Genomic DNA, 24,359 nt, shown 5'->3' on the forward strand with positions numbered 1-24,359 from the left:
AATCCACTTTTAGGATTCTAATAGAATTAAGAAAATGTCAAAGCAAGTATATCAAAACCAAACCAAATTTTGATCTCGGTAATACAATGCCCTGACAGACATATATGCTATCACCTGTATTGGATTCCAAACGACGACAATGATATTTTTAATTTCTACTTTCAAGGATAATTGAACAATCGCATTTGCATCATATACATACTAAATACCCAGTTCGACCAACTATAACTGGATAGTAAGCCCTGTTAGCATCCCAAACCTAAATAGAGCCACCTTTATTCAAGAAAAAGATCACTAAAACGAGGGTCCTAGAGTTTAATGGCCAAACAATAAAGGTGTTCCCGCCACTACTCAGGGAGAACTAGCAATAACTTCAATAAGGAGGGGGTAAAAAATCCATGGTGAAGAATGGTGATAGTATAAATCTCTTCTTTTGTTTCTACAACATTCATAGCATAAATTTTAGAAGGAAAAGAATATAGCCAAATTTAATGATGGGGCAAAAACATTATTTAATTCCATCACAAAAGCTTCCAAATTCCTAGAGGTATGGTACCTGAAAGATTAGCATTACATTAGCCATTGATCAAACCTATAAGTTATCCAGCTGCTACATAGGAAATTCCCATTTCAGAACAAACACTGTCCTCAAAGAATCAAGACAGACAAATGCTGATAGGCTTTAGGGCTTACATCCATTTCAAGGATTCAGGCAGCTTGTTTACAGTCAAGAGAGTAGAATAGAGTGATAAGCATAAATGAAAGAAATATAGAAGGATAGAGAAGCAGAAGATGCTGCACAAGATTTAATGTATGAAAAAGAGAAGAGAAAAGAAAAGGGCATTTAGAATTAGTCTTGTCGCACTCAAAATATATAAATTAGATTAACATCGGCAGAAGATCCACCAAACCTTAGGTCAAAAATAAGAAAATAACTCAATTACGCAACAATACATTGTCAGATTACTTTCTAACTTAATCTGATCTTATCATGTTAGCCATTTAGCAAATTCACCATGATTAGCAAGACTTTCACTAAAGATAAGACGTGATGTGCTATCTTGGCGCTAGAAACTGAAAAAAAAAAAAAAAAAAACCCAACCTTAATTAGTTTCCAATAACCGAGGTCAAAATACTCCAAAACTAAGCTCCATTGACAAAATGATGTATCAAGATAATGTGACTTTACTACAGCTTAATATCTCAATATGCCAAGAACACTGGACGCTTGCAGATTTCTTAGTTCACACGACCAATGTAAACTTGCAAGATAAACGAGAATATAAGATCAATTACTAAATAGTAATGAACTCACTCTTTGAGACCAAATCATGCCATGAGTATTGAAGAGATGGCAAGTCGATGATAACTTTGGTGGGCTCAACAAGAGGTTTGATCTGCAACATTATAATGACAAATGTTAATAACATAAGAAATATGTCAACAAATTCCAAATGTTCCAATGATAAATTCACCTATTTGCCCTTCTATTACTTAAGCAATGACTCTCAAGAACACAAAGCAATACTTGCCTGGACAAAGTACGCAAATGTGAACTTGCAAATTAAGATCACCAACCAAAACAGCACATACCTGCAGAAAATTAAAACAGAACAATAAGTTGATGAAGGTATAACACCCGAAAAAGATAACTAGAGGCTTTTTAATGGTTCATTGCCACAAGATAAAAATCCAGTGGCATGTCATCTACTCATGAATCACATTCTCGAACAGTAACCGTAAACCACAGAAGCATGAGGAGTTACTATGGTTATATACTTTATATATCTAATGCTTTAGAAAACTAAGCCTTCTCTACGCAAATATTGACTCATCTAAGAGTGAAACGCAAGTCTCACAACTTGAAAAAGCACATACAGAAAAACATAAAAGTTAACAAGCATTGTAAATTCACATTTCAAATTTTATTTGCAGTTGATCATACGTCTCCCAGCAAACATAAATTATCCTTGTAAAAGCAAAAACACCTATACAAGTTCTTTTAGGTGAAAGCAACGGCACATACATCTCCAGAAAAATCCACAGAGACAACAGAAGAATAACTATCGTCCAAACTCCAAATTGAATAACAATTAGAGAAGTCTAGACTCAGAAACCAACTGTAGCATGCAACCATAGAAAAATACCAGTTCTAACAGACATAACACAAACCTGCAGTAGTCACTAAATCTCTCAAAAAGACCTCTTCCAACATAATATCGCTCCTGAAATATGTAAGTAAATTTATAAGAACATATTGAAGAAATCCATATAAAAAATACTTGGCCATCTTCACATGATGACATTAAACAGAAAAATACCTGATAAATCCATTTGAAAAATTGAAAGAAGGATTGATCGGACATCTCTGACAGTGTGTGGCATGCTTTACATTTAAGTAACAAAGCAAAAACCACACGGACAGCAGCATAAATGCCCAATGTAAGTATATATATCCGAAAATATTTTGAATTGGAGTTCCGCTGATTCTGTTCCTCCAGAACCTTTCTGCAATCAAAAACAAAAAAATAAAAAGGGGCCGAGAACAAAATATGAACATATATTATGACAATATGAAGTCATACCTCAGACAACTAACAAAAGTATGTTATAGAAATGAACAGCTAAGACTCACATGTAAACATATGTTACAAACACAGAGGCCAAGCCACACCAGAAAAACCTAATAACTAGCCTTGAGATAGCCATGCCTCTTGCTGTGGAGTAAGCCCCGAACATAAGCAATACATCTAAACAACCTACATAAGCAATAAATGATTAACATTAATGAACAGTGAACTAAAAAATAAAAAACCTAAAAGAAGGAACTGAGATCCGCCATAACTGAATAGCAATGTCAAAAAGTAGATAGCATACTCTCTATGAAGTTCATGATAACAAATGTTGGCCCAATGCTAAGTATTGTCTTAAAAGTTTTCAAATTGATTTTCTCTTTCCTGAAGGCTAGTATTGTCAAAGCCTGAAGGCAAAAGAAACAAATACGAACAAATGATTTTAAGTTGATCAAGCCACGTCAAAAGCAATACAGAGTTCATCTGGAAGGATAAAAATAACCTGAAACATCACAAACAAAAAGATCCAAAGACGATGAAAGCTTCGATACAAGTGGAGAAATGTACGATGCTCAACGAAAGTGCTTTTTCCAGTCTGCCAAAGCACATGAGAAGATAAGAGACATTGCTCAAAACCGACGTTTCAACATAAAAACACAGGTAGAGACAACAACCATGAACCAAAAGCTGCTGGCAGCGAGAATCAGCAAAGCCTAATCATTCCTCACACACCTTAACTAGAACTTTACAATAATACTAAAACTCATAAGCAACAAACTTATATGCTAGCTTCAGCCAATTACAATGCGAACCACCATTTACAGATCACCAAAGGACCACCGAGGCACTAAACATAGTCATCTAACTATCAAATTAATAACAAAACTAGAAGAAAATCAACATATGGTTAGAAATCCTAATCGTTTGTACAGCTACACAATAACTAGGTGAAAATAAAGATCTCCTCGTGATTTATACATTTATATAATAATAGATGAAACAAAATTTGATTTAAATAGTAAAAATACTTTATGGCATGCATGAAAATGGGTGGGATACTGCTGATGCTAATAGAGGATCCGGTAGATGTCCTTGGGTGAATATAACGAAGGGTAGAGCTGGTTTTTTGCCAAATATGACATTAGTTACTGGCAGTGGACAGAAAATTAGATTCTGGAAGGATGTTTGGGTGGTAGAGAGGACGCTTAGGGAGTCTTTTCCTCGGCTGTATAGTCTTTTTAGGTCATAATTATTCTACAACTAATATGGTGAGGTTTTCATCAATGCAGAGCAGTTGCAACTTTAGATTCTTTAGAAATTTAAATGACAGAGAGCTTCAACACTGTTCTGACTTGCTTGGGACTTTAAAGGGAGATCATATTGAAAGCATAAAAGAAGACAAGAGAGATTGGACTATAGAAAAATCAGGGATCTTTTTACCAAAGGGTACTTTTTCATTCTTATAGATTATTCTGCCCCTACTTTTTTGCCCCCAAACAAAAATCTGATTCGGAAAGCTAAAGTTCCCTCAAAGGTGAAGATGATGGCGTGGGCTGTTGCTCAGCAGAAGATTAATACCAATGATGTAATTCAAAAGAGAAGATCAAGTATGGCCTTATCTCCAGATTGGTGCGTCTTGTGTAAAAATGCTTCGGAAAGTATTAACTATTTAATTCTTCACCGCCCAGCTGCTTTCTTCTTATGCTCCAAGTTGGTTGGGACTTTTAATTTGAGTTGGGCAGCACCTGCAACAAGCTTTTCTGTTCTCTTGGAAAAAATTTTGAGACTTAAAAGGTAGGGTTAAGGATTCTGTCTTATGGGATTCCGCACGGCTCCTACGGATTGAAAGAAACTTAAGAATTTTTTAGAACAAAGTGATGGAGGATTACATGTTTCTTTGGAACAGATTTAAATTCTGGGCTTCTCTGTGGGCTTCTATCTCTACAGAGTTTAAAGATTTGCCTTTCTTCTTTATTTTGATTAATTGGAAAGCAGCTATTATGTAATTGCATTAGTTAGAATTTTTTATCTTATAGGATAAACAGATCTTGGGCTTGGCGATTTTTGACTTTTGTCTTATGGAATTCTTGTCCCTCCTCTATGTACATTTCCTATATCTAATACTTATTTTGTTTCTGAGCAAAAAGAAAAAATAGTAACAATACAAATTTTCAATTCAAGTTCATTCTCTTTAAACAACTCACATTACCTTCTCTATACTTAATTCAGCAACAACTGTCCCTAACCTTAATTATGAGGACGCAACTTGAACTCCCATGCAAGACCTTTCCTAATAAATAAGGAAACCATTAAGCCAACCACCACTGAGGTCTACCATATTTCATGCCAATGTCCTCATGTAAAATTTTGAGAAGAATTAAACATCATACCCTAAAGAATAAATTTTAAGAAGAAAAATTCCCATACGTCTCGCATAACATTAAAACAAAAGTTAAAATGACATAAGAAGACAAAAATTTAATAAATTTCGGGCAGAGGTCAACAGTGAAACTAACCCTCTTCCTCTTCTTAGGCTTAAATAGAAATGGTGATTCTTCCCTCATAGGCCATTTTAACTCAAAACAAGCAGGCGACCTGGATATATAACAAATCAGAATACAAATAAAACAACGCAGTAATCCTGAAAATTTCAAACTTTTAATAAACAGACCAAAAATATTCATTGAAGTCATCATAATTCCGCCACGAAGAATGTGAAGCTTTTCCATTGTTGTTTCTTGCAGCTTCCTGCAAATATCCACATAATCAGAAATAATTACTTACTAGACTGAAGAGTGTATATATCAGATAAAAATCAGTAAAAATAAAATGGGATACAACACTTGGTCTAATCAAATTGTTGCAGAAATCCAGAAACATTATCATATATAAAAAATGCAGAACAATAGCAGCTACAGAATTTTCAAAAGTGGATCACTTTTTTTTATAAGAAACTCAAAGAATGTATTAATGAAGCAGATATAAAAACAGATAGTGGACCAGCTGTCCACTCAGGAAAGAAAGACAAACACTATTTATGCTATACAAAAGTATACCCAATCACCCCTATACAATGCTAGAATCAGTTATAACTCTTATCTCAAAAACCTGTCATGGTTTAGGTACATAGAGAAAAAAGGAAGAATCTTGAAACTCCTTAGAAACTGAAGCACAAAGTGAAGCAATAAGAGAAAAGAATCACAAGAACCTGGAATGACCCACAAAAAATTCGCTTCTTTGCACGAAGCCACAAAACAATGAAGAGAAAGATGATAAAAGTTGAATTGAAAATCCTGCCATTCTCTAGCAGATCACACATCAAGAAGGAGAGAAAAAATTAGGAAATTTTCTTTGCATCACTTCTCCAAGATTTAATTTGCCTTGTGCCAAGGCCCACAAGAAGACTTGAATTTTAGTGGAGATGCTAGCCTTCCAAATCATTTTGAAGGGTGAAAACTCTGCAGCAGAATCATCATTGCACAGCATCTCAAAATATGACATGCACGTATATTCCTGAGGCTTCCAGCTTTTGTTTCCTCGTCTTCCTCCAATTCATCAATACTGATATTTTCAATACCCCACATTAGCATTGCAAGTTCTTCAACCGCTCTATCATTCAAATTTCTTTGAAAATTGAACTTCCAATTCCAATTAATAGTGGAGAGAAGGCCATGCTAGAGAAAATCGAGATATTCCAAGAAAGGCATAACCTAAACAAGTGGGGGAATTTCTCACACAACAAAACATCACGCCTCCGTCTATCCTCCTAGAAACGAATAGCCTTCCGATTACCCACTTCTAAGGCAACTAGGAGAAGTGGGGTACTTTTTAGCCATAGCTTATTAGCTTTCCAGGGGCTTCTATTGGACCCATTCCTAACCATGTTTGCATCCCATCCATTTGGATGAATTCATAGTTACTGCGAACAACCGAAAGCCAAAGAGAGGTCCTCTCCAAGGGAAACCTCCATAACCATTTAGCTAAGGGAGCTCTATTTTTCTTTTCCACATAGCCTATTCCTAAATCACCTCTAGTTTTAGGCCTTGCAACCTTATCCCACTTCAAAAAGGGTTCAATTAACATTTCAATTTGATGGCAGATCATTGCAATTACTTCACGAATATCAGATCGTCTTTTAATCACTATGGACAGCTAAGAATGTTTTACATAACGTGAAACGAGGATTAAATAGGATAAAACAAAATTCAACGGACCATGTAAATGCTTCATGGCAACCAAATTTTATTTGAAACAAATCTCTGAAAGATAAACTCTTAACATAGGACCTTATAGAGGCAAAGACTTATGATGCAGAACCAATGGTAAAAAAGAACGGCAAAAATCTAGAGAGAAAAGGGAGAATTAAAATGGTATCCACCCCCAATAATTAGCACAAATCTAAATAAAACCTACTCAAATGAAATTAGGAAATAATAAAAATAATTGATTAAGTAAATAACCCTATCTAGTCCTACATCTATTTATCTCCAGGTGATTCAAGGTTCAGACCGTAAAGTGTAGCCGGGTGTGCTGTAAACATGGAATACCTAGCTCAAGATGAGTTGAACCGCGTTGCACAATTTTATATCAAGACAGAAATAAAAAAACTAGTAGCTGAAAGAGTAGTTAAGAATAAAACCATTTCAGACTTTTAAATACGACTATATTTCACATTTGAGGACAATATGAGGGGTAATAAAAAGAAAGAGAGCAACATCCTCTGGCATAAATGTAATTAAGCAATGAACAGGTAGCAACTAATTTCTTCAAAAGATTTAATCTTAAATTTAGCTTAATATTACAAAATATTATCAATATCCAAACCATAATTAACTTTGTTGCTACACCAACTTTCCTCGGCAGCCTAAACAATTGAAAAGCAATCACCAACAAGAAAATACATCTTCAATGGACATGCAAGCTTTAACTAATTTCATAGGAAACAAAGAACATTTTCTAAAAGATGGGATATACAAAGCAGTGAACAAGATGTCTGAAAACAGAGGCACCCTGAAACACCATCAGAATGATACATACACTTAATATATTAAGAAGCAGTAAAAAATCATCTGAACATGGAAGCTCAAATTGATTAAAATATAGACTAAAGCGAACTTTTGCAAACAAAAGAATAAATTGAAATAAAATTCATAAAGAGCATATTAATTATTGTTACGAGGGGGGAAAAACAACCGACCAATGCCATTGTTTCATAGATAGGACGGATTATTTTGTCAAGGAAGGACACAGAACCATCTTCAGTTATGCAGCTGGGAGCAGGATTGGCCTCTCCATGGTCCAATATTGCATCCAACTCTTTTGCCATCTGCAAAAGCCACAATCTCTATTGTGTTAATTTACAAATTAAGCTCAAATAAATAAATAAATTGGTTAATTTAAACTTCAGAGCAACCTTTTGCTTCTATTACATGTAAAACTAAAAGGCCAAGATGCTTGTGATAACGCAGAAAATGCCAGATTCAAGGCAGAAGATTTTGGAGTATAAAGAATGGTTTAGATGCTGCCATAGGGGGTGTTGGGAGGTGGGGGTGCATAGGAGAAGGGAATGGCAGGAAATCTAGCATCTCAGCTAGTAGCCTCTTTAGTGAGTAAACTTCCTAATCGTCAAGGATATATGTCAGTCAAAGGTGAACTCCTCAATGAGGATCTTTAAGACTCATCTCATTCATGGTCGTCTCAAAACAGCATAATATTGAAGGATTATCAACCACGTAAAGGTAACCTGTTGGCACCATACAACTTCCATAATGCATAAGTAGTTTAGTACATGGAAGAAGATATGATCAAGAGTTTTCTAAATGATGGTCGTCTCAAAACAGCATAATATTGAAGGATTATCAACCGCGTAAAGGTAACCTGTTGGCACCATACAACTTCCATAATGCATAAGTAGTTTAGTACATGGAAGAAGTATGCACCTAGGAAGGACCAACAGACAACTGGTAAACATTAATAATAGCAGGAAGCTTACATGGTGGAAAATGTAGCAAATACACTCCGGAAGAAAACGGACATTTGCAGCTTCACCCCATATAAGAAAGTACAATGAAACCAGAAAAAGCTTCCTGTCCCTATTGATCGCTTGGAAACTGTGGGAAACAAATTTAAGCTGAATATGTAGGGTAAAAGTTAATCAAGCATCCAAAAACATCAGGTTGAAGAAATGACCTGTTCCAAGCAAGGCGTTTCCGTAAATATTTGCACCACTTGATGTAGTTATCTAGCACTTTTAAAAAGACCTCATTGATTGCTTTCTCGTCTATTTTCTGTACATAACAAAAAGAAACATATCAAAGAGATTATCAGTTAATTTAAAAACAAAAAAAATCAACAACAAACAGTCAAACTTTTGATGCAAAATCAGAATGACCAACAAAGTTGCCTCAGCCCCAACAAATAAACAAAAATATACCTAGTAATGAGTTAGGAACTCAGAATAAAGAATAGTTCACATGCAAAAAGAGAAGGAATTCTCATACAATAGCTTATCTGGACGCCTTCTTATCAGTTCTTTAAAAATGCTAGAATTAGAAAAGCATGAACTAATAGATTATAGAACTTTCTAGGATTATGAGCAATATTATGACAGTTCTCTTAACCAAACCATCATGGTTTAACATCAAATCTTCTAGGTGAATATAAGCCACTAATCATAAACAATAAGAGCCACTCCAGATTGTTAAAAATCACAATTTTCTCCATGTTTATTTACAGGAAATAAATAAAATTTGACTGAATCAATAAAGAAGAAGTGCTACAAAAGTGGATGAGAGGTCTATAAACTAAATTCTTTTGTACTGTGAAGAAACCAAAAGCTAAATGATTAAATCTCGGATAGCTGTCAGAAATTATTGCCATGAAGATACTTACTCATGCACATTTATAAAAAAAACCTATGAAACTTGGGAAAAAATAAATTACAAAAAAAAAAGCATCAATTGATACTTGGTTAAAAAATTTACTTAAATTTATTTCTAAGTACAGTACAATTATTTTGACAAGGGAAAACAAGTTGTCCATTAATAAAACTTATACAAAGATTTTAATAAATAACCTAACCAATTTAGATCTTAATACAATAAAGCCGAAAATATATGCCATCTGAAGTAGAGAACAGAGCTCAATAACTAATTAGAATGAAGAGATAACAAATTATGGTAATAGATAGTTTAACTGGAAAAACCTCTTGGGTTAGTACAAGAGGTCTAGGATTCACACCCACTTACCTTAGCAGGGTGGGAATAGGGATGACAAAACTCCCCGGAGGGACAAACACCCTCGGGGCCTCCCCATTTGGGTAGAAAATGAAAATTCTTGATCCATGAAAGAAATGGGTATTAGGTGCAAACCCCGTCCCCTCTCTATTTCCCCTTTCTAAAATTATTTGTTTTTCAAAGTTTCCAATGAAAATATTAAAAGGCAATATTGAAGTAATATAAATAATAGACAAAATTGTGGATTGACGGATATTGATAAAGACATAAACGTCATGATCTTATTCTTACTCAAAGGTGTATCTCAAAATCACAAATCAGGCACTATATATTTGCTCCTTTCATAGATTATGTTGATGACATTGACTTAGCTTGACAGAGATGTTTTTAAATGAATTTAATTTATTTTGATGTTTTTGTGATGGTAATTAGTTATTAAGTAATCTTGTTCTAGTTTTTATCTTTTTCTAAACAATTACTTATTTTAGGGTGCACTTGATACACCACATTGGACTGGATAGAATTAGATTGGATTATATTTAACAACATGTAGTATTCAATATAGTTTAAGATTGAACGGGATTATATTAACAATTTTATTAAAAATAATTATTCTTTTATTCATTTATTTAATAATTAATCAAATTAGTATTCATTAAATAAATAATAAAATTATTAATATTTAATTATACTCTTTTTTATACCAATATATGAATACTGATGGATGCACCAAAAATAGCACAAAATTTAGTATAAAAGGCACAAAAGACAAAAAAAATTCAATTATAATTGCACAATTTATTTGTGAGGTTATTATTTTAATGAAATAAAATTTAATCTATTACTTCAATATAATTTTAATTAATAAAAATTGTTGATGGCTTATCCTGCAAATTATCCCATAGAAGTATCAAACAAGTTTTCATTCATTTATAGGATTAATTGCTAGGTCTCATGTGGGATCCATAAGAAATGTCCCCCCACCCAAAAAGCTTGCCAAACATGGGATAAATTTGGGATTGGACAAAAAGGCGTCCAATCCAAGAATTTTCCTAAATCCAAACATGTCCTTATTGTAGTGTCATTATATTAAGTTTAGAACATAAAACCGTCAACTATTTGTTGATCGGGTACCCTCACGAACCCCTGTACCCTCTCCTCAATTAATTATGAAAGGGATGAGGAAGGTACATGAATGTAAGCAAAACATCGGGGATGATACCAGGGATGTCAATCCCTCCCTTCAACATTGTCATCCCCAGATGGGGATTTCAACATTGTCAACCCTAGATGGGGATTAAGTTTCCAGTCATGCTATACTTGCGAAAAAGTGAAGCGGTAACAACTTAGATATATCTGCAACACTTACCGGATCAGCATCTGCAGGTATGCCAAGTCGAGCCTGTGCATTTGCTATCGCAAGAACTATGTTCTCACGCTGGTTCCTAATGTTGTCTTTCTGAAAATAAAAGGATCAAAGTGAAAACCCGTACACTTGCCAGCAAGAAAAAATAAGATACACATAAGATTGCACACTACAAACAAACAAGGCATCCACTCATGTAAGATTGTAGGCCAAAACAAAAAATTCATAGACCCACTCACTGACACTATTACAACCCAAAACCATTTGCCAATGGGTAGGAGACTAAAGTAAGATTGTAGGCCACAACAAAAAATTCATATACCCACTCACTGACACTATTACAACCAAAACCATTTGCCAGAGGGCTCAGGCCAATAACAACATAATCATATGTCTAATGTACAGCTATGCATATCACCATTCCATAATGACCCAGTTGAGTCAATCAATGACTGAACCTTTGAACTACGTCAGTCACTAACAGAATTTGTTCCATTTTCTCCTTTGACACAGATCAATTATACGCAAAGTGTTACTAACTCACACCCCCCCCCCCCCCCGGCCCCGGGCGCCCAGCAAGAGAGAGAGAGAGAGAGAGATGCACAAAATGTGGTATGGATAGCAGAACATCACAATTCTTCTCAAGTACCTCATCAAAAGAGCAAGGACAAGTTATTAACTCACCAACTCTACTAATTACAACTAAGAATCAAGATTCTTTCAAGAAGCTTATTAACTAACATGTAAAAAACAAAGAAATTAGGAATGAGAGGTCGTCATGCAATAGAACCTAGGAAAATAGAGAATCCAACACATGGATATATCCAAATATCCTACTATACAATATGATACAATTCACAGGCAAAATCTAATGTTATTGAAAAAAGAAAGTTATGCAGACCTGGAAACCAAAGACATATTCCAAAAGGTCAAACATGTCTGCATCCCGCTGTCCGGAAATTTCAAAGTCAGCAGGAAGTCTGGGAAACTGTTCGGAATACCTAATTGCAGATATTGCACCTCTAACCTGCACAAATTACCCACTTTATAAACAGAGTAATGAATATATTTAAAATAATGCAGCCTAGAGAACATGTGCACTCTACAGGTAAAACATTGCCATGATAACACTTAATGCACGGTCAGATGTCTAACTACGTTACTTTTTAGAAGATTATTTTTAAAAGAAGAAGCAGAGAAACCTTTTAGGAGATCGTTTTTTAGAAAGAGAAATAGAAACAAACTATATATCACTGCGGCAAAATGCATAAAAATGGACAACAAATCTGCTGAACCACCCAAAAAAACCCAAACTATCTGATTAATGGTCATCAGATCTTCAAATTATCTTAGAACCACACCCAACTAAAAGGAAAAAAAGCATAAATAAAGAAAAAGAAAGCGCATCAACGGTACAAAGTACAGAAATGGACCAGAATCCCCTCCATTTAAGATTAAAAGAAGAGAGAAATATCTTCAAATCTTCACAACGGAAGCCCAGAGGGCTACCAAAACAAACTTTTTCCTACAAATAAGAGAACTTTTTCACCCTCTAGTCATTGCTCAAGACTATTCAAAGCCAGCTAAAGTTTACAATACTAAAGCAAAAAACCACTCTGGCTAGTAGAGAATAAAATTTATTGTAAATCAAGATTTTTCTAACCTCTGGGAAAAATCCAATAGCATTGGTTAATGATGGTGCTTCCAAAGGAACAATATTGTATGGCGTAAGTTCCCCAGATAAGGCTGCATCAGCCTTTTTGATTCTTTGTAGCTGAAAACCACAAAACAAAAGTTACTGAACGAACACTTTAACTCATAAGAGGTACAGATTCATTTTCTAGATTTCCAAAGATCCATCTTGTTGAGATACAACAAGCTGCTCTATAAGCCAAGAACAGAACACTCAAAATAGTAAGTAGCAGTTTTCTGAAAAAAAAAAAATCTAGGTCATATCTACTGCTGTTCAGCTCAGATTACTGAATGTAAACCAATTATAGTGATTCAAATTTCAACCTATAATATGAACACATAGATTAGAGATTACTAGTAATAGATAAAATTAAATGATTCAAACTAACATACATTGTAAATTCCATAGCCTCACATTTAAAGGTATACAGCAGAAAATTACCTCCTCCTTAATGAGTCTTCCAACTCCTTCAGGATCTGCATCTTTGCTAAGGGCCTCCAAAACTTCAACTAAGGCCCTCAAAGTAGCAATTACCTTTCTCATTTCCAAAGATCTTAATTCCAGCCTGGAATAACAGCACATAAAGAAATTAGTTGCGCAAGAATAACACAAATACATTGAAGATTCACATCATCTGTAATACTAGTGATGTTTTAATGTGACTGAGAAAAGAGGTAGATCCAGGTTAAAATGTGACTCTAAAAGAAAGGTTATCTTCAGTTGGTCGCACTTCCAGGCAATAGGCACGTAGAAAGCAATTGAAAATGCTTTTCTAAAAAGCATCCACCAGGTGCTTTGGAAAATAGCACCCCAAGTTCTTCACTGACAATTTCAACTTTTTCAAAAAAAAAAAATGCTGGTTTTACAAATTTTGACCAGGCCAACAGCTCTCCCTAGCAGACTGTAAAATTAGCCCATGAAGACCACTTACACTATTTTGTCATAACTAATAAACAAACAAGCCATCTAGCCAATATCTAGAATCCTCAGTAATGGCTAGCATAGACAAACATTTCTTTTTCCTTATAAGAAACAAGAAAAATATCCAACCAACAAAGAGCTCCCCCATCAATGAAAAGAAAATCCATGGACATAGTATATTTACAGACCTATATTTATTAAAGACAACATGAATATTCCACATATAGCTAGAATAAAACTGGGAATCCAGTTTTTATGTTCTCTACCAAAGGAGGAAAAGGAGAAAAAATAAATAAATGAATAAAGTATCCCACCCAATGGCCAATGCATTGAAAATTTATATGCCACAGAGTGAAAAACCACATTTCCAATTAGCAATATCTGGATAGATATGACTCCAAGTTTAGCATAAAAAAAAATCCTAATGTAGAATCACAATTGATGCTATTGTTAAACAATAGCATTAAATTCTACAGTACTTATCCGCACAACTAATTTAACATTACAGAATTAACTGCACAAAAGACCTTTCAACCATATATGTTTGCTAATATAGTGATGGATAGCAATGTTTATTTGTTTGCACTGAGTGGACCGTGAAATTCATGGATGTTTCATTGAGATACAAGCATCCCATACTTTATTGAATATGTATTGTATGTTAAAAGTACTTTGCAGTCTTACTTCGAAGGTGCAATGCTTAGTATAAAGGCAAAGAAAATGTATCCTAGTTAATTTGCTAGATCATGCCAAAAATATGATTGTGCAAAAGTAAACAACTACAATCACAAGGAAATTGATAAGTGGTACAAGTTGGCCATACTCTGAAGAAAAAGTTCCGGACTCCTGCAAATTCTGTTCCTGTCTTTGGATATCATCCACTCTATGCCGTCTCTTGTAGAGTTTGTAAAACTCCCACAATTGCTCGATATCTTGATTACGATCTATCCGGACATTTTCCCTTTTCGCAAGCTTTTGCTGCAAACAAAAAAGCCAACTCCTTATTAGTGCAACTAGGTATTTGAAAATTAGTGTTGCAGAATTTACAGTTTTACACTTCAGCACTAGCAAGAATTCAACCACATCTGACCACTGTATTCAAAGCTGCAAAACTGTGAAGTTCAAGCTAAATCTCAGGAAACAGTGAATGTTTAATATTCACAAAATGTGCTACACCTTAATAATAGACATCAAACCAGTCTTGAACTGAAGAACACCTCTACCATCACTATTTGGATCCAAATTTTGAGCCATAGAATATGCCTGCTCACAAACTACGATCAAAACAATAAGACTTGTATAAGTAAGCCATCACATTTCTAGTCTTTTACAAGGAAAAAAAGAATAATAATAATAACAGTAAACTCATAAATTCCAACAAAGAAATGAGTGAAATATCTACTTAGAGAGTAACTCAAACTCCAACAAAGAAACAAGTGAAATATTCACTAAAAGAAATAACAAGTCACCGGAAGTAATCTTCAGAAAATGTCATCAAGCAGTATGATAAATGATTGCTGAAAAGGACATCAGGACAGGGATCTCTACTAGTTTTTGGGCTGAAACAGTGAGCACTATAAGATGAACCAGACAGATTAACAGACTTTATACATCACAATTCAGAGTAGAAGGAAACACTCAAGGGTGCTATTAGTCCTTAGAAGTACAGACATTCTAACCTTAAAATACCTAAAATCCCAGGCCAGTTGCAGGTGGCCGTGGCTTGAGAGAAGGAAAGTACCCAGGCTAGGAAACAAGAGTAAAAAGCTCCTCCTCTGTCTTTCATATAACTCCTGCTGATATGCATTAACTTAAATACTAACTAGGGAAGTTAATTTACATCAAACTACCCACATGATCTTTTTCCTAGTTAAACAACTTTATTTTTTATAACACTGTCTGACTGGAAAAATACCAAGTTGTCAAACATTACAGCCAAAGTATAGACCATGATCTCCAATCAGACAGTCCAAAACAAAAACACAGCTAATTCCTACATGCCACTCACTCTCTGCCACTACTCATCTCTAAAAGTACCTGAGACATTAAGCAAGCCAAAAACTAACACACATATGTTTGAACCGTACTTAAGATATGTTTGGGATTGAGGTATTGTTCACAACTACCATGGAATGGAATCACTAGCTAACAAGTATGAGTGTGTGGGTAGTTGGTAAAAGTGCTTGTTTAGTAAACACTTTAGCTATTGTGCTTTCATGGTTAAGCAAAAGGACAGCACTCAGAAACATGCCTAAAAGTAACAAGGTTAGCAGATATCAAAATCCAACAGAACCTGAGTAATTTCCACAAAAAATCAATCATGTCCAATTGCACCACAGTTAAAATCAGAATATTAATGCAGGCTTGAATTCATCATAAATCAAATTAATAGGTCGAAAACCTTTTAACTTTGAACGAAGGAGTTTTAGGTTAGGTTGATTTTGTCTTTTGGGAAGGTTTTTGCCTTTGTTTCAGATGTTGATACTGTATAGCCCTCTCAAGATAGAAACTTCATTTTTCGAGATGCTCTCTTAATTGTAAATTCTCAAGGTATTTTTGGGGCTAGTGGATGTCTTGTTCACCTTTAGTAAATTTTTAGCCTACTTGGAAAGCAAAGAATGCAAACCTAAAGCAGAAAATGCTCAAAAGGATATATTCTATACAAAAACCTACTGCAGCATAAAACAGAATAAAAACTTGAATTCAAATAATCAAAAAACTGAATTAAGTTCTATAGACAACTCCATCGACATCAGCTCAACTAGACGAGCTGTTTTTAATCTATGTTCAAATTCAGAATCCAGGAACATTATTTGTTCAAGCCAGTACTAACTGCAATGAATCTGATGACTTTAAATTCAACTTTAACTCAGGCATATTTTCCCCACCCTATTTTTTACACTCTTATAGCAACTAAACCAGAAATTCAAATTGGAGCTAACATGAAGCATAATGGGCCAAGAGCTTAAATTCAGCTGTCATATATAAAGAGATACACTAACCTAAAAGAAGCATCTGCGGTTAGCTTCTTGCAAAATAACCAATTAATCCTGGTATATTCATCTTTTAGATAGTAATTTCAAGAAATACATAACTAACTATATGTCTCAGAGCTTAAGTGGCTCAACACGGCTGCATAGGATGAACTAACACGAAAGAAATTTCAGGGAAAAAAATTAATTAAGCACCATACAAAGAAATCTTACGTATCCTCGCAACATTAGGGTTTTCATCTTGAATTTCATCTGCGGCCTGTAGAATTGCGTCGATATTAGACGTGCGACCGAGCGACGGCGGGACTGCACCGGCAATGCCACTCCCGATTCTTTCGTGTCCTAGGCCAGCAGTTCTCAGCTGCTCTCTGTTCAACGTGGCTCGCACCAGCCGCTCCCAATTATCGTAAACCCTCGCCATCAGAATCAGACGATTTGAAACTCTAGGTTTCGTACAAAGAAAGAACCCGACCAGGTTCTCGTCGAATCGGATCTATGGCTGTTCGGATTCTTCTTTCAAGCTAAATATGAGATGATGATGAACCGTGAGAGGTTTTCAAAATGAGGTTTAACACGAAGACGAGAGATTAGTCTTAAGAGAATGAATCAAGGAACGCGGAGATCGCGGGAAAAGTAAAGAAGAAATGGCCGATTGTGAATTGACAGTTTTAACCTCGACTGGGAGAAGAAATGGCCGATTATGAATTGACAGTTTTGACCTCGACTGGGAGCCGTTGATGAGGTCAATTAGACCGTTTAAAGTTTTATAAAGTGATTTTGATCGAACCTTTTGGCAAATCTAATGTGCTCGTGTTACGGTCGATTGTATCTCTTATGGGTAAAATGATAATGAGTCGATGCACTTTGCTCGTTTAATCCGCGTGCATTTTAAAAGACTACTTGCTCGCTAAGAATACGGAACTTGATTTGCTTATTTTATCCCAAGAAAAATGAAATATAAGAAAATATATGGCGGGGTATAATAAAAATCGACAAATATTAAAAATTCATTTTCATGTGTGTTTACATACAACAATTGAATTAAGGAACTATAATAAAAAGTGTGGGATCCACAAAATTTATTAATAAAATTTCATTCTGTGGAATTAGGAATGAAATTTTTTATTCTTTAAAGTGATTTCATTACTTGTAATAAAATACAAAAACTTCCTTTTTGTTCACAACATAAAAATATATACATACATATACATTGATGCATACATACTTATGTGTGTGTGAGTTTTGAGAGAGTCATAATCGCGGCAGTGTGAAAAGTAAAGCTTCGAGAGTGTGATAAGTTGGCAATTATAGTAACATTTATTTATTTATTATTATTATTCTTTATTATAATTAAGATGATGATATAACAGTAAAATAATAATACTCTTAATATAATTATAATTATTATATTGTTACAATATTAACATATTATTATAATAAAATAATAACGATCTATTTCAGACTTTGAGTTGCATCCGGCAGATTTACAAGCTTTATCCAGATATAGCCACCTCTTCGGCAATTTTTTGCCCCACCCAAATTACAAGCTAATGTTGCAAAGATATTCTATATATTAAGTCAAAACTATTATAATATTTACAATTTAACTAACTGATTATTTTATGTATCTAAAATAATCAATTAATAAAAATATTTTTTTTGTATATAATATTTTATATTTTTGAAATTTAGAGGATTAAATTGTATTTATATTGTTTACTGATAAAATACAATTTTATTATAATTTGGATTAAAAATTATATTACTGTTTAACCATTTAGTGATAAAATGATAAAAATTGAAATGTTAGATGAGAAAAAGTAATGGTCATAAAACTTTAATAATAAAGTGATTTGTGGAAATATTAGCTGCTAAAACAACAATATCCCTGAAATTAAATTAATTTAATAATTTATAAAATATGTATTTGTGTAATGATAAATTAGTAATTATATTTTTTATCATTTGTGAATAGTAATTATATATTTTTATATTTCTATTTATATTAGTAAATTTTATATTTTTATTAGATTAAGTATAAGTAAGATAACAATTTAAATATTAATCCTATCATAACTAATCCTATGGCTCCCCATGAGGTGTGTATATATATGGAATTTTATGGTTGTCTCGAGATAAATAATTCTGCTGGTCTTAAATTAATCATAGGATGGGATATGATTTGCTTGGAATAGAATATGTATATTTTTTCTTTTAACATTACATTCCGAAAATCATAAATTTGTCAATATTACTTTATTTTATATAAGTTTTAGAATGAAAGATCTGAATACTTGAATTCTTAATCAGTTGTATTTATTTTTAAATATTTGGGATGAAAATCTTTTCTCACCTATGCACATATGAGCTCAAGTAGCTTTTTGATATGTGTGAGAAAATGCATAGTTGATCATCTCTGGTTGATGGTTTTTATAGATAAAGTGTGATTATACAAATTATAAAATGTGGGGATATCACCCATAAAACTAAAAAATATTCAACTCAAATGACATCCACGAAGAATCGAGTGGTTGGAGGTGCCTTTTAAATGTGAGGTCAATAGTTCAAACCCTCACAAACACATTATTGGAGTATAATTTTTAATTAAATAAAAATAATCTTTTCCTTACTAAATATGAACATTGTCTAGATTTCTCGTAATTTCATAAGTTGTACAATGAATAATAGCCGTCTCTAATTCATGAGTTCGCTTATCCCTTCGGTGCAACGTCACGTGATCTGTTACTTATTTCAAAAACTTCGGCCCATCAGAACAAATAAAAATAAAGTAATCATTATTTAATAGCGCGTCAGTTTATCCTTTTGCATGTTACTTCAAAATTTGATGGCGTTGCTTTGTTTGTCAACGTCGCGGCTGCCGCTCTCTATTTAAAACCCCCCTCGCACTCTCTCTACTCTCTAGGTCTAGGCTGCCTCCAAGCCAGCGACCGTTAGTCGTCGGTTTCCACACTCCGACGCTGCGACGTCGATTGTTGTCTCCCCTCCGCCACGCCACTCGTGGATTGCTGTTCTACCACCGCCGGCCGCGGCTGATCTGATTCATCTCATCTCATGATTGGTAAGCTTCTAACCTTTGTTCATGAATTTTATTGTTTTGAGGGCAGTGTTGTTAGCGGGATTGTTATGCTGTTGGACTGCTGCTCATAAAATACAAGAAAAATGTGAGAATTTTTCTGATTACTGATCACCGATACGTGCCATCAGCTCACATTCACAAGTTCTTCTTCTATTTTGTTTACGTGGGGCCGCGTGAGGCAATGCTTAGTCGCCAGTTCATGGGATTGTTTTATATGAGGAACTTTAATATTATAATTATTTTCTAAATCCATCTCTTAATACACTTATGTGTCGAATCAAAGTATTAGTTTAAAGAATATGAAATTGAAAACAAATGGGAAAGGAACTGATCAGGCCCCACCGAACTCAATCCGAATTCGGATCAAATCGTGTTCGGGTTTATTTTGGCTCTATTTTATGGGGATCCGATCAATATTCGGATCCGTTCGGTACTACACGAACTCGATTTTGCCCACCTCGGCTAGTCTTTAAATTTTTTATCGACAAAACATTTTCACACTCCTTTCAAAAGAACTCAACTCAATTCTAGGTACGCCGTTCTTCCCAGCGTTTAAATTCTTCTATACCAATTTTGCGTAACTATAAACGATTTCTGCTAAATTTATGATTTTTTTGGAACACGTAAATTTATGGACGTGGAATCGGTTCAAACTGTAGAGATCGTTATAGTGCATGCGAAATGCTTGGTTAATTGCTTGTCAGAGGTCTTTTGACGGAAACGAACAATTGGGGTCTGTAATGTGATTTACATTTTGTGAAACTTAGCTGATGACGACAAAAACGAGGAAAATGGAATTATCAACTATTCGCTTGACATTTGCTTAATTGTGTTGTTAACAGTCCTTTTTTAAGTCAATTTTGCATATTTTGGTGTTATTCTTGAGAGTGATTATCAATTTTCTGAAGATCAGTTAATATATTGTAGGCTAATGTATTTGTGTGGGTAAGATCACCTAGCTTTAATAAACTTCAAAGATTATTGATTTGTTTTTTGGAATAGATTATGGCATACTCTGAACCTACAAGTACCGATAGGGAGGCGATGCAGGTCAATACTGGTCTGAGGAAACCCCGTATTTTACTTGCTGCAAGTGGAAGTGTAGCTGCAATAAAATTTGGGAATCTCTGTCATTGTTTTTCTGAGTGGGCGGAAGTAAGAGCGGTGGCCACAAAGTCCTCTCTACACTTCATTGATAGAGCAGCGCTTCCTAAGGATGTGATCTTTTACACAGACGAGGATGAATGGGCCACCTGGAACAAAATAGGTGATAGCGTTCTTCACATCGAGCTCCGCAGATGGGCTGATATTATGGTTATTGCTCCGCTGTCAGCAAACACACTTGGCAAGGTGAGTGTCTGAAAATTTAGGCCATTAGCATGTGCTAGAAAGGATAATTTTTAAAAACCTCCCCTGAGGCTTGGGCTTGTTGCAAGTAGATGGCGAGAATCTGTTTATTTGTAAAAAATCCCCTATCGTCAGTTAATTTTAACATTGACTATTAGTTGACTGTGCAAAGACAATATTGCCCTTAACAATAGTTTGTAGACTGACATAACTAAAAAAAAAACTAAAATTGTTGGCGTGAAAAACACAAACCCTATTTTTTAACAATTTTATCCTTGTCAATTCCAAAGATTTACAATATCATACATAAAGATTATGATTATTTCATTTTCAAGTTTTTAATTTTATCTTTCTTGTAGGAACTTTAAGGAAATATCAATAATTTAAAGAGGATTTTTCAAGTTTTTAATTTTATTTTTTTTAGGAACTTTAAGAAAATATCAATAATTTAAAGAGGATAAAATAGCCAATAATTTTAGTTTTTTTTTAGTTATTTCCGTCTACAAACTATTGTTAAGGGTAATATTGTCTTTGCACAGTCAACTAATAGTCAATGTTAAAATTAACTGACGGTAGGGAGTTTTTTACAAATAAACAGATTCTCGCCATCTACTTGCAACAAGCCCAAACCTAAGGGGAGGTTTTTAAAAATTACCCGTGCTAGAAATAATATGTTACACTCAGATCACTATATACAGTGACAGTTTTAGTAAGGAGTTGAGAAGGGACAGTAAAATGCTAGAAAGGTATTATTATTAGTTTGTCTTTCCTTTCTCTCCCCCACTCTTTTAATTTTAGACACTTTTTCTTGGTTTGTCTTTTTTTGGTTCTTATTTAAACCAGGCAGAGCAATGTTATTACAGTGGTGGAAACCTCATTGAAACTAAGCATTATTTGTGAAATCCATTTCTGCAACCCCTTCTAAATAGAACTCTGAAAAATATCTTTAGAAACACAACATTATCATTCCTTGTGATTTTAAATTTATATCTTTGATTAAGAACAAGGATGGATAACAATTCACTAATACGGGGTGTATATATCTCACTTTTTAATGTGTTTTCCTTTTTTTTTCCCATTTTTTCACATCATCTGTGGGATATTTCTGTTTTGTTAAGTCATCACTTGTGCATGATGAATGTGCTCGTTTCCATGATCTCTTCTCACCTTGTTTAATAAGATGCCACTGATTTCATTCTATTAATCAAGTTTCAGTACCTAGTAAAATAAAATAAACAGCCATTGGCATTATTGAATGGACATGTAAATATTAATATAAACTTACCTTTCAAGATAGATAATTCTGGTCAAACTGCATGCCCATAGAAGAATAGTATCTTGTCTATTGCTATGCACTCTGCTTGTCATTGAGTTTGAAATGCATTCTGATCATCAGATCATTATTATGAATGTTTATTTCACTTCTGGTCCTTAAATTTCCTCAGTGAACTGAGAATGACTACCATCAGTACCATCCTGTTGTACACTTCTCTTGTTTAAGATGTATAAGTTCCAGGAAGACTAGACTTTGCTTATGTTGAGTAATACACTACTGTTATGTAAGCATGCCTGTATCTTGAGTTGTGCATCATACAGTTCATGTCCCTTTCCTGTATAATGATTTAGAAGGACTTCTCTTGACTGCCTCTGGCATCTCAATTTTCGTATGATTCTGATTTGGCTCTCATAATTGCTATATTTCTGTTGTAGATTGCAGGTGGATTGTGTGACAATCTGCTGACATGCATTGTGCGGGCATGGGACTACAATAAGCCACTGTTTGTTGCACCTGCTATGAACACTTTCATGTGGAATAATCCATTCACAGAGCGGCATCTTATGTCAATTGATGAGCTTGGAATTTCTCTCATTCCACCTGTCTCCAAAAGGCTGGCTTGCGGAGATTATGGTAATGGTGCCATGGCTGAACCTTCATTGATCTACTCGACTGTGAGACTGTTCGCAGAGTCAAGGAACCAGTCAGGCGATGGAAAAGTTGGTTAATCCAGTCCAGTTTGCATGGAATGCTAAATTTCTTGTTGTAGTCCATTGTCCCCGGATTAAGTGACAAACGCTATATTGAAACTATATATGTCATCTGAGAGTGTTCTGATCTACTTTGTAATCATGTACGATATTGCACGTTAGCTTTTGGAAGTGAAATGTGAGGCCATCTCAAATCTGTTCCCATGCAATTAAATATTTACTTACAAAATCTTTTGATCCATGCCTACAAATTTGGTATAACGTCATTCTCTCTCTATTAAAAACCATAGTTTTCTCTCTAAGCTTCTTTTATTGACATTCCAAGTTTTACAATAGTCCATATAATGCAATACAACGACGAGAATTTAACAGAGTTTACAATTAAAAAACTTGAGATTTTTTCTTGTTGTAATAAAAAAAGTTAAATTTTATCCTGCTACTAAAAAATACATGATAAAATATTATTAAAAATTCAGTAATATTCAGATTAGGAGTAGATCCTGTTCCGATGCGGGAAGCATGGTGATTCTCAATTCTTCATCTGCCGGAATATGTTTGTGCGGGTCTCATTTAATATATGTTGATGGGTTGGTGAGAGGAGAAACTAGAGAGGCAGATGTCAGTTGTCAAAAGAGAGAGGGCTATTTTCTTGCAAACGCATTCATGCTGCGGGTCCGGATCGTGCATTCTATTCACCATAGCAGATACGTGTATTGTGTAATGATGGTGGTAGTTGAGGTATATTAGGGATCCATATCAAAGCACCGCCACGTAGGAGAGAAAATTAGGGTTCATTAATGAACCTAATTAAATAATGGATGCCGTGGCTAAAAATTCTCGATTATAACACAGATCACATTTTATTATATACATCACTAAATTCACCGTGAAAACAGTTCGTGTGCGGGCCTGCATCATTTAAGGCTTCAACCAGTCATGCTTTTCTGTCTTTCCAACGACCCCAACAATCTTTCGCCGCTGAATTTATTACTCACCACCTGTTTAACGCCAGTCCCGTTATGGACCGAAATCCTCATTAATGTCCGGCAAATCAAGCACTAGCAAAGTTGCCTGTTAGTACCAGTTGCTGTATGTCATTAGTATTCATCATATTCATCGGTTGTTGATACTGCCCCCATGTGAATGTC

At 34.5% G+C, this 24,359-nt stretch overlaps 2 protein-coding genes across 8 annotated transcripts in view; one reads left to right on the plus strand and one right to left on the minus strand.

The window, feature by feature from the left end:
• The window catches only part of LOC102616583 (callose synthase 10), a 31,906-nt gene extending 14,481 nt beyond the window's left edge, over positions 1 to 17,425 (minus strand). Inside the window, exons 1-19 of one of the 3 annotated variants that reach the window (XR_003065407.2) lie at positions 16,995 to 17,425; positions 14,965 to 15,062; positions 14,612 to 14,766; positions 13,309 to 13,432; positions 12,838 to 12,948; positions 12,076 to 12,201; positions 11,178 to 11,267; positions 8,763 to 8,860; positions 8,566 to 8,683; positions 7,771 to 7,899; positions 5,245 to 5,321; positions 5,090 to 5,168; positions 3,076 to 3,168; positions 2,878 to 2,980; positions 2,636 to 2,759; positions 2,322 to 2,508; positions 2,173 to 2,225; positions 1,533 to 1,593; positions 1,316 to 1,397 (exon numbers count right to left, since the gene is read on the minus strand). Coding sequence is in view for 2 of the 3 variants with exons in the window: in XM_006476890.4 (XP_006476953.2) it covers positions 1,316 to 1,397; positions 1,533 to 1,593; positions 2,173 to 2,225; positions 2,322 to 2,508; positions 2,636 to 2,759; positions 2,878 to 2,980; positions 3,076 to 3,168; positions 5,090 to 5,168; positions 5,245 to 5,321; positions 7,771 to 7,899; positions 8,566 to 8,683; positions 8,763 to 8,860; positions 11,178 to 11,267; positions 12,076 to 12,201; positions 12,838 to 12,948; positions 13,309 to 13,432; positions 14,612 to 14,766; positions 14,965 to 15,062; positions 16,995 to 17,202 (2,116 nt within the window). In the remaining variant the exon portion in view is untranslated. The remainder of the gene's footprint in view (positions 1 to 1,315; positions 1,398 to 1,532; positions 1,594 to 2,172; positions 2,226 to 2,321; positions 2,509 to 2,635; positions 2,760 to 2,877; positions 2,981 to 3,075; positions 3,169 to 5,089; positions 5,169 to 5,244; positions 5,322 to 7,770; positions 7,900 to 8,565; positions 8,684 to 8,762; positions 8,861 to 11,177; positions 11,268 to 12,075; positions 12,202 to 12,837; positions 12,949 to 13,308; positions 13,433 to 14,611; positions 14,767 to 14,964; positions 15,063 to 16,994) is intronic. The other 2 variants (XM_006476890.4, XM_025098709.2) reach the window with 2 other exon arrangements.
• A 1,996-nt stretch (positions 17,426 to 19,421) lies between these two features.
• On the plus strand, positions 19,422 to 23,440 carry LOC102616884 (phosphopantothenoylcysteine decarboxylase-like). Of its 5 annotated transcripts, none has more exons than XM_006476894.4 (3): positions 19,422 to 19,860; positions 20,916 to 21,228; positions 22,936 to 23,440. In XM_006476894.4, the coding sequence occupies exons 2-3, from the start codon at positions 20,923 to 20,925 to the stop codon at positions 23,227 to 23,229; spliced, it is 600 nt and encodes a 199-aa protein (XP_006476957.1). In that variant the 5' UTR covers positions 19,422 to 19,860; positions 20,916 to 20,922; the 3' UTR covers positions 23,230 to 23,440. The 5 variants fall into 5 exon arrangements, with proteins under 5 accessions (XP_006476957.1, XP_024954155.1, XP_006476956.1 ...); XM_025098387.2 differs by having other exon boundaries at positions 19,581 to 19,860; positions 20,881 to 21,228; XM_006476893.4 differs by lacking the exon at positions 19,422 to 19,860 and adding an exon at positions 20,223 to 20,409 and having other exon boundaries at positions 20,881 to 21,228.
• The last annotated feature ends 919 nt before the right edge of the window (positions 23,441 to 24,359 follow it).

This window comes from Citrus sinensis, chromosome 3, assembly GCF_022201045.2.
Source record: "Citrus sinensis cultivar Valencia sweet orange chromosome 3, DVS_A1.0, whole genome shotgun sequence".
In the NCBI taxonomy this organism is placed as follows: Eukaryota; Viridiplantae; Streptophyta; class Magnoliopsida; order Sapindales; family Rutaceae; genus Citrus; species Citrus sinensis.

Coding starts and splice junctions, on each gene's coding strand:
- LOC102616884 (XM_025098387.2), top strand. CDS start 20,884: ATGGCATACTCTGAACCTACAAGTACCGATAGGGAGGCGATGCAGGTC. Junction 21,229..22,935: donor CAGCAAACACACTTGGCAAG/GTGAGTGTCTGA, acceptor TTTCTGTTGTAG/ATTGCAGGTGGATTGTGTGA.